The sequence below is a fragment of the Bemisia tabaci genome, chromosome 4, assembly GCF_918797505.1.
Source record: "Bemisia tabaci chromosome 4, PGI_BMITA_v3".
In the NCBI taxonomy this organism is placed as follows: domain Eukaryota; kingdom Metazoa; phylum Arthropoda; class Insecta; order Hemiptera; family Aleyrodidae; genus Bemisia; species Bemisia tabaci.
Genome location: NC_092796.1, coordinates 18,292,935 through 18,303,125, shown reverse-complemented (window position 1 = coordinate 18,303,125; position 10,191 = coordinate 18,292,935). Strand labels below are relative to the sequence as shown.

Here is a 10,191-nt window from a genome sequence, read left to right as displayed (position 1 = left end):
TTTAAGTATGTAAGAAAAATTTTTCAGTGATTATAGTCGCAAAGGACTTCTCTTTTCCGTTGGTTTTTCAACTGTTGTACTAGAGCAAATTTTTCGATGAAAAAGTGCACAAAAGTAACAGTGTAAAAACTGTTGTGAAATTGCAATTTTGAACTGTTACTATTGCTACCTGGGGCACCTTCTTGGATTTTTAACGATTTCTTCACTCTCTGTTTAGGATACTTAGTAACATTTTTGATGATGAAGTTCATTTGGTTCTCCTTCAAAAAAGTAAAAAATAAGGAGCCTGAGAAACTTAATTAGCCTCCATAATTGTATCCCACTTAATTGGCAATAATAGGGCTACCTAATACACTAATAGAAATAAAGTCTGTAAAAGAGGGTGCGACAAAAAAAGAAGGAAAACTTTTCCTCCAGAGTATGGTAGGTTAATATGCATTCAGGTTTTCTCTGGCTGAAACTTAATGGGGAAAAAATTAGAGGAGGTAGAAATCTAATGATTTCCAAGAGTAAATCTTTAAATAACTTAACTTCAGGCTCAGAAACTGTATTTGTTTTTGAGTTTTATTCTTAAAAATTTTAACGGGAATAAAAAAGAAAAATAATATGATTCATACAATAAAAGAAAATATAATCAGTAAAAATGACTCTGCAATCATGATAGAAACAAATGACATTTCCAACAGATACTTCCAATCACTGCTATCTTCTTTTTTCATTTGAGTAAATCATAACATATACGCCCCTGAACGCGTACCTGTACGCTATAAGTATGAAGCAAATTCTGGAGGATGTTATTAGCATGTAGGTCCTTAAAATACTGTTGACATTATGATATTATTAGTTGGGAATAGTTAGTAAATTTAAGTGTAATGTATTTGATCTCCCTCCGTTTATCTTTCAGACTTTAAGATCATGAGTGATATAAAATTATTAGCAAATCTTGACAGATAGGTAAATCACAAACAACAAAAATAAATAATTACAAAGAGATTGATCACAACATTAGGATGAGGTCACAGGTTTCTTTTCTGCTGAGCTACTGGCATTTTTTGCTCTTTCAGCCTCTTCTAGAACTGCATTTAATTCATCTTGACCTTTGACTACTAGCTGATGTTTTTGTTTGAACTCGTTGATTTCAATACCTTTCTTCGTCAACTGTTCTTCCAAAGTTTGACACAGACCTTCTAACTGTAATCAAAAACATGCATAGAGGATTCAGTATGATGGTAAGAATATTCTTTTCCCTCTCTCTTCAATTTTTTTTTTTTCATTCTATTTTTTATTTGGAGGAAATTTCTTCCTCACTCTTGGAAATAGGTGTAAAAGACATTCTTTGGGCAAGCTTGAGTTCTTATCAAATTTCTCGACTTACTATGGAAATGAGACAGGTGATTTGCATTCATCATTTCTGTTGGTCAAAAATATTTGGCTAGAATGCTTTAAATATTTGAATTTCTAGGTGCGAGGATAGTTCTCAAAAAGGAATGTACTTTTAAAAAAAAGGATTTTGAAGCAAAAATAACTTTTTGCAGCTCACTTCATTCCTGATAATATGTTGGAATTCCTTTTTTCCATAACTTCTGAAGTGCTCAACTTCAGACTGATTCCTTCGGACTTTCTCGGTCATTCAACGTAGGAGGAGTTAAGAGCTCGATGTGAATACAATTTTCTGACTTGGTTTTATCCTTTCGACTCTGTTAGTTCAACGGCACTTTATTACTGGCATAAGGCACTAACTACTATTTACTTACCAGCTTTCTAGCATTGGTAGATGCGACCGTATTACTAAAACTCTAGAAAATTGTAAAGTACCATGCACAGCTGGAGAGTCAACATATTACACAAATAATAAAAATAGTATATATTAATGTAGTTCCTCCGTGCTGTTCTCACCCTGGATGAATGACTCATAAATCAATTTTGACAACTATCAGAATAGAGAATCCTAAGTCAAATTTTCTCTTGTAGATTACATCTATTTAAACTTAATCAACAAGTTTACAACAAAGGAAGTAAAATGCTTGAGGATTGTACATCATGGTTTAATGACTTAATCTCACAAATGTGAGATTAAGTCAGATACATGTGAGATACATTCATCCACTTTTGAACCCTCCTGTAAGTAATTTGTGCAAAAATATTGATGTTATATCTACCATCAACATAAGAAATACCATGATTCAGTTACATTCGAGACATTGACTTTGCTTTGACAGTGGTTGGCGATCTATCAAAAACTGAACCTCCTGCACTTGAGAAAATTTGATTCTGCGAGACATTTGTACCGCATAAAGGCCTTGCCCACACAAGAACGGTTTGCAGAACTTGGGGCGAACTTGTTGTAACTTACCCATAACTTTTTTCCCCAACCCCCCCAATTTATGGAACTAATCTGCCCTTGCAGTGCTCGTGTGGACATAGGCCAAGGGTTTTTTTGCTAGGTATGACATCATGCCTTTGCATTATTATGACGATAGAAAAATTAAGCCACCACACATCCTCAACAATCCTCCTTCATCCTCCTTTCATTAATTTAGCTTCCACCACTCATCTTAATAAGTAGGGTGGTTGAATTGCCTGGAGAGAGTTTAATCAAAACTGAGTAAAAAAAAAATACTAACTTTGCTGCTGGTGTCAACTAATTTGGGTAGAACATCTTTGACCGTTTTTTCACATAGGATACCTCCAATTGCATGATAACACTTCCTGTCACCTTCAACATCTTTCAAAGTGTCGATGACTAGCCTGGAAAAGAAGAGAGATATAAGTGGTCAGTGAGTGAAATTTACAAACTTAAGCCTCCTCCAAGTTATGTATGGATCCTTTGTAGTTGTATGCAATGGAACTCAGGTCAGATATTCTTATTAGGAATCGTACAGGAGTGAACAAAAAGTTTTCAGGTTAATTACTGGGGAAAACCTTGAAACTCTCTGCAACCCAAAACTATTGAACTGTCCATCTCCTTGAAAGATTTAAGTAGCCCCAAGTATATGATGAATAGAGGAAAAAGGCTACGTTCTCTTGCAGGGATTCATGTTCTCCCCCTAGGATGAAAGCGTTATAACCACTAAATGAGGCGGTGCATATTTCTTAGGAGGGGCGGAACAGGAACTTAGATAGGAATTAAAGCATTCCAATCTTAACTTGAGGATAAGACTTGTACAATAAAAAATCATTTTTTGATAGAAATTCCAATGGCTCCAGTAACATCCACAAATACGGCTGACACATGAAAACACAGGGACTTCTTATAAGGGCCAGTGATTTATACGCTGAATGCAAGCAGCACCATAAGAAGTCAAAGGAGTGAAATTTCCCATCTTGCTATCAAAAGGTAGGATTGTAATGAATTTCATACGCTTAGAAGCTTTTGATGCTTAGCTTCACGTGTGCACAACCCAATCTCATGGCACTTGAAAAGGCGCGTAGTTTGTATAAGTACATGCAAATTGCAACATGGGTTTCAGATTTTTAATCGTAAAACATTTTTCTAAATCTGTTTCAAGAGAGGAGTCTGAAATTAAGTTGAAAAATAGATAATATTGTGTCGCAGGTGAGGAGGTTAAGTTACCACTTACTTGTATTCAAATATTTCTGTTCTTGCTTCTGATAACTTATTAGCTATGATCCTTTGTTCACCCCGGAGAACTTGAAACTGGTTGATGATTTCTTCAGGGGATAAATCCCCTTTTCCTTTCGACTTTTTATCACTTTGAGCCATTGTAATTAAAAATAGCACGCTTGCTGAAAAGTATCAACAAATGTTATCGGCGTGTTACAGATCTGTGTAAAAACATTAGACTAGACACAGTAGATTAGACTAACCACCATTGTGAAAACATTCTTACCTAAAACCAAAAACCTAACCTCCTCAAAGTTCGTAAACAAGATTTGAAGATTTTCTTTGCACGATTTTCTTTCTTCTTGCATTGGTAGATAAGCAATTGCAAAGTTGTGTGTCAGTGTGTCACTCAAGTTTTATACATGGTTTTTCACAATAAGTATCATATCTTTATGTTTCTTCTCCACAACATGGTGCAGTGATTATTTCTGAAGAGCTATTTTTCCAGTTGTCATCGTCATCCAGAGCTACATAGTCATCAGATCATTTTGCTCAAAATGTCGAAAATGTCAGGAACTTATTATTTTGTGATAGTGGGTCACAATGATTATCCACTCTTTGAAATGGATTTCGTCCCTTCAAGTAAAGACTTCAAGGTACACAAATAACCTGTATTGTCCAGTTCATTTGATATTTGGGTCTCAAAGCCGTTGAGTGCCATTGAAGAGGGTGCTCATGCAGAGGTCTAACATTTTTGTGTCATGCCGGAAACCTGTGATATGTCATATGCAAGTTTTTTTATTGACTAAGAAATCGGTGTCAGTTACAATGACTAAATCAAGACAGAGTCTGAGCCAACTAAATCTACGCACTTTTAGACTAGAACAGAAGATTCGCCATCTTCCTTCTTCCATTTACTTTCCATGGGAAAATGATGTCAGCTGATCTTCTGCTGCAGTCTAAAAGTGGGTAAACTTATTTGGCGTGAACTCTAACAGAACTTTGGTTCCTCTCTCAATCCAAACATATTGCCTTTTAACTAAGTTGTAAGAGGCCTGCCAAAGCTTTTGTTTTATTATCATAAAAATCTTTATGGCTTCCTGTATATTACAAATGGCCCCATGCATTGGTCAAATTGGCCCCTAAATCTTACAATTGGCCTGTTGCAAACTTCAGCCCGACCAAAAAGAAGAGTTGTTTCTTATAGGAAACAGCCTAAATCCTGATGAACGCAGTGAGAAAGTCTAAAATACACCCCTAACTTCACAATATTTGTAAGAGCTTTACATTTTCTAAAGCTCTCTAGTACTAGCTTATCAGGATGCTGCGCAATATTCAACATGACTGACGCTTCCGCATGTAAATTGTGAGGAAGCATGTACCATGGTCTTAATCAATGCAAGGAAGATGTAAATATGAACATGCCGGTTGATGTAACCCCATCTCATCACATGTGTTTTGGGAGGTTGGCGTTGGCCATGTTGAATATTATGTAGCATCCTAGTTCACAGGGGTTGGATGGAACAATTCCTCTCACCAAATGTTCACCTGTGCCGGAGTATCGTTTTTTAAGCGGGGAAGCTTGTACCATCACTTATTTCTTATGCAGATGATGTAGTTAGGAATGTAGGTACCTCAGACATAATTTCTTGACGAGCTCCTCAGGATTTCGGGGCCATTCTCTACAAGAGGCAACTCTTGTTTTTGCTCGAGCCAAAGTTAGCAACAAGCCCATTAGGAGAAAGTTTGAACTCCAGGCAGACTCAATTGTGGTATAGAGTCAAGTCTATGAATTTTTCATAAGCCAATAGGCTGTAGCAAACTTTATCATTGCAAGCCAAAATAATGATATACTCGAATCTCAGTAAAGCATTTTGATCAGCCTATATTATAATTTTCCTGTCCTCTCGGGAAACCCTGAAGTTCAAAGAAGTTTATCAGGTTCTGATTATTTTTTCGTTTCAATTATTAGCAGCATCAGTATTTCATTGCTTAAGAGGATTTAATAGTATCCATACTTTTTTATGATATCCAAGTTGAAATGTTTCATTTGCTACTGCTATAGTGCTGCAGTCGTTCTTATTTTAGATCTAATGATGTATCTTAAGTGTGTTGGTCTTCAATTCTCATGGAGAAAAAGAATATTTTTTGAGCAGAAATTCCTGCTTCAAGTATGAAAATTCCATTGATATTATTTTAAAGTGATGCCTCTTTGATTTTTTCCTTGCAACACTTCACATGTCTATTTTTCCTCTTATTTTCAATTTTTGATTGTACTCTCTTCTTTTTCAGAAAGAAGACCACAGTCATCTAAATCAGTTTATTGCTCATGCAGCTCTTGATCTCGTGGATGAACACATGTGGAAGACAAACAATATGTATCTCAAATCTGTTGATAAATTTAATCAGTGGTACGTTTCTGCTTTTGTCACTGCCAGTCACATGAGATTTCTCATGGTGCATGATGTCAAAAATGAGGATGGCATCAAAAATTTCTTCAACGAAATCTATGAAATGTTCATCAAGGTATGTGTTCAAACAAAACATCAGAACCAACTCTTTGCAGCATTGAGATAGTGTCAGAGTGATTTTTGCTACAATCGATTGCTTTTATACAGCTAAGGAACATAACCAAAATGCAGCTTGATACAGGCTCTAAATAAAAAAAAAATGAGCTGGTCAAATTTCAGTCCTAAATTAGGGCTGATTTTGGCCTTTAATGACACCCCTCTTTATTGCTTTCAATTTTTTAGTGTTATTTTGAATAAGGCTCAGCTACCTTTCCTTTTTTATTTGATCTGTTCAGCAACATTTTTGGAAAAAGTTACGTTTTGGGTCCCAACAACTTTACTTTCTCAAATTCTATTGTGCAGCAAAGCTTAGTTATGAAACGCTTGATGTAGTGATTCGTTGATCACAGCAAACTTGAAGAAAATAATAATCACAGGTTTAGTCATTGTAAAGAAATGTACAAATCCAGAAGATCTGACCTCCTAGAAGAAATCAAAAGTCTGAGGGAAAGAATGAAATATTGTTTTCATGATTTGTGCTTTTATTCCATTGCGCTTTTAAATTAAATAGCTCACAGTCAATGCTGAAAACACATCACTTTTTCAGTATGCTTTCTGTCCATAATAAACATGCTGGCTCTTTTATAAGGAACCTGCTGTATAGCAAATCAGTATTGCCAGAGAGCAAAGAGGAAAACCCAGGCAATGTCTTGATAAATGGTTCTATTAATTTTGCACCCATCCGCTGTAATGGTAGGCATTTTGTAAAGTAATGTAGGATGGAAAAAATAGGATCGATGGTGTTAAAGCAGCACATGTTGCTTTCTTTTTTGCCATGAAGAATATTTTTAAATAAGTTAAAATAATAATCTCTTTTTTATCTGTTCTCAGTATTCAATGAATCCTTTTTACAAATTCAACTCGCCCATTAGATGCCCATCATTTGAAAGGAAAACTCAATTCTACGGCTGTAAATATCTGGTGAATTAATCTCAGAACTTTTGAGAGGAAAATGACAAGAAGGTATGTAAATTTACAAACCAATTTATTTTTCTTTTACACTTGTTTTTGTTCCACTTCTTTTTTTCTCCCCTCGCTCATCACCTCTTAGAAAATTCATCACTTTAAAAACTTTCCTTGTTGCAGGCAAGTGCTTGCACTCTCCATTGACTCATATCTTTAACTTTTTGCAACACTTTTTATTAATAAGCAGCAACTGTCTATGGAAAATGGGATTCTTGTCATTGATTTATTTTGCACATGGAGGAATTCTTGTCAAGTTGAATGAGAAAATTGAAATATTCTCAAATAGGGAGTATAAATCAAGTCTAGTTTAGTTTTCTTTACAACAGGAAAAGGCTTAATGTTGCTTGAAAATTAAGTAATTTTGAACATCAAACACGGCAAATCAAAACCACAACTTTTCCTCAAAACGTAGTTCGTTGAACTGGAAACTGCAAATCATCACAACTCTGGTTCGATCAGACTTTTTGTGGACATTTAGTCAAAAAAATGTTCATACGCTAAAAAACTTCTTTGGGCAGTGGTAGCAGTATCATAATTTTGAATTTTTCTGCAACAAAATCCCCTTTCCTGTAATTGGACTCACATATATTTAACACTTCTGTAAGGCTGAAGTCTATTCAGAATGGCTGTAATGAAATGAACTAACAAACTAACTATTTTTTTCACCTGAAAATGTGTGGTTCTCAAGTAAGGGATGGAGGTAATAAGAAAATTGTGTTGCTTGGTATTGAGTCATCATGGGTAGCAAAATGCCCTCAGCTGCATTTTTTCTTTCTATCTGTCAATCTCAAGTTTTCAGCAGCTCTTTAGTGCCATAAGGGGATTAAGACTCATGTGTACAAGCAGGGCACATTATGAAGATGTAAACTTGCTATGAGAGTCTTAAAGAAGCCTGTACTGTAGGGTACAGAGAACTTAGAGGGCTGTTTGCCTTGTGGCAGAACCCTTTGACGAACCGAACCATTGTGGTGTCATACAAAGTATAGTTATTATTGTTATTAGTCACCTGTAAATCATACAACTCTATATTCACCAAGACACATACAGCATCAGCTTCTCATAACATTGCTGCATTTATTGAAAATATGAAAAAATATAAATAAATAAATAGACTATAAGATACAGAGAAACATTTTTAGTGTAAAAGTTAAGGTGCGTTTGCCACTTATATGGTGCAGATATTGATACTTCTTTTGAATTATTCTATCTTGACCTAATACTCGTACCCTTTCAATCCTTAACTCAAAGCAGCTAAATAGGCTGTATTAATACATGTATTATATCATATCTTGGCCCAGTCTGCAAAACCAGGAGTGTAAAATTGCCAGATCTCTCAATCTGCCAATCAGGGCAAATGTCAGGTAAATCTTGCACCATGCAGCCAAAATGCTTGATTGCAGCAAATAGTCGGTGTTTTGGAACTTTTCCCACCCCTTTGCACTATTATCTTCGAAAGTCTTAATTCGTAAAATTAAGTCAGTGGCCTTTGCTGCCAAAGAGAGTAGAAAATTTCCTAAGTCAGAATTTAGCATAAAAATTTTGTTGTTTGAAAATTAAAGCCTGATAATTTGTCTTCCCTTTGTTGGGGGAGGAGAGATAAAACTATTTTGAATATTCATTTAAAATGAAATATTCAGAATTGTTCACTATAATTCAAATCAGCTCCTGTTAGCGGCCAGTAGCCCTATGAATGAAACTAGTTAGGTCCCTCCCTTTCTCCTTTTACTTCAATAGAAATACAGAAGTTCTTAACAGCAAAATTCCGTCAATAATTCCTCTGTAATAATCGCTGATAGGATTTTCAATCAGAGGAGAACCTACAAAAATGAGGACTTCAAGAATCGTGTTGTATTCTGTCAATATACATGCTGCTGCAAGCTCATTTTCAAGTTGTCTTTTTTCCATCAACTATTTTGTAGAAACTGAATCAAATGATAAAAACTCTCTAAATTCACTACTTTTAAAGGGTATTATTTGAAAATGATTTATCTACAATTTGATCTTTTGATCTTGATTTCTAGCGCCTGCATCCTCACTTCGCGTGTCAATGCCGGGTCCAAACCATGCGCGTCCTTGCTGTGCCCCAACCATGCGCGTGCACGCTGAATAGTCATGACGCTACTCCTCAAAGGGAAACTAGACTGCGCGGGCACTCTCACGTCGGTTCTTGGAGTTGAATTACACAGTATAGAGTTCGCAACATCTAGTTTTTAATGGGAGTTACTGTGAATTTATTATTTGTATCGCCAATGATCATGGATCAAGGATGTTAAAAGATTAAGATTTTAACATGCTAGCCATCAACACGTTTATTCTATTATTGTTAATATTCTTTCATAATTTTCCTTAGTTTAATTTAAAGCTACTGTGATATATTCATTATGAATTATGTGTTTATTTCTCAAAAATAAAATCTCAAAAATTAAAAATGGTTTAAAAGTGAGGAGCTCATTTTGAAACCATGCATATTAAAAAACTAGAAAAGTCAGTTATTTTAAAAAAAAAAACTACCTCTAAAAAACATTTATACTTTGTAGTTGAATTTTGTTACCCACAGCCACACGTTTCAGTCATCTATTCGACTATCATCCGGGACACGACCAGGGTGGTTTTAGCAGCTGCAGCTGTTGGGCTGTTCTGGGGATGTGGGGCTTGTCGCATTTCCGAAGGACTTTAAATAGTGTGCGTTGAGACGGGAAATTTCCAGTATCTTGAGCTATTCCAGAACTTTTTTCTGGAATTCAGTCTTCCCAAAAGTCTTGTTAAATTCCTAGAAAAAGCAAAAACAGAGAAGGAAAGCACAAACCTCTCGCAAATAGGAAAACCAGGATAAGTATATCTCTCACACGAAAGACTCGCCTATCACCCAAAATATTGGCCTAATTTCCATCATATCTCCTATTCATGCAATATAAAACTATACCTCATTAACCCACTCTGCTTAAACCAACAATTCAACAAAAAGATAACAGAAGGAACTGATATTTTGCAGGAAGCAATAGTTTATAGTATGAAGTGTCAAAGCTGTTCAAAAGTGTATGCAGGGAAATCATTGTAGTCTGTAAAAATTAGAGCACAAGCACATAATGC

At 35.4% G+C, this 10,191-nt stretch overlaps 2 protein-coding genes across 2 annotated transcripts; one reads left to right on the top strand and one right to left on the bottom strand.

Annotated features, from left to right (window-relative positions):
- Positions 1–546: 546 nt before the first annotated feature.
- On the bottom strand, positions 547–3,797 carry Pfdn2 (prefoldin 2). The gene is made up of 3 exons (XM_019047432.2): positions 3,582–3,797; positions 2,625–2,748; positions 547–1,191 (listed from the first exon to the last, which is right to left on the bottom strand). The coding sequence occupies exons 1-3, from the start codon at positions 3,722–3,724 to the stop codon at positions 1,006–1,008; spliced, it is 453 nt and encodes a 150-aa protein (XP_018902977.1). The 5' UTR covers positions 3,725–3,797; the 3' UTR covers positions 547–1,005.
- Positions 3,798–3,888: 91 nt separating this feature from the next.
- On the top strand, positions 3,889–9,540 carry Trs20 (trafficking protein particle complex subunit 2). Its single transcript, XM_019047434.2, has 4 exons — positions 3,889–4,221; positions 5,858–6,091; positions 6,967–7,098; positions 9,123–9,540. The coding sequence occupies exons 1-3, from the start codon at positions 4,123–4,125 to the stop codon at positions 7,063–7,065; spliced, it is 432 nt and encodes a 143-aa protein (XP_018902979.1). The 5' UTR covers positions 3,889–4,122; the 3' UTR covers positions 7,066–7,098; positions 9,123–9,540.
- Positions 9,541–10,191: the final 651 nt, after the last annotated feature.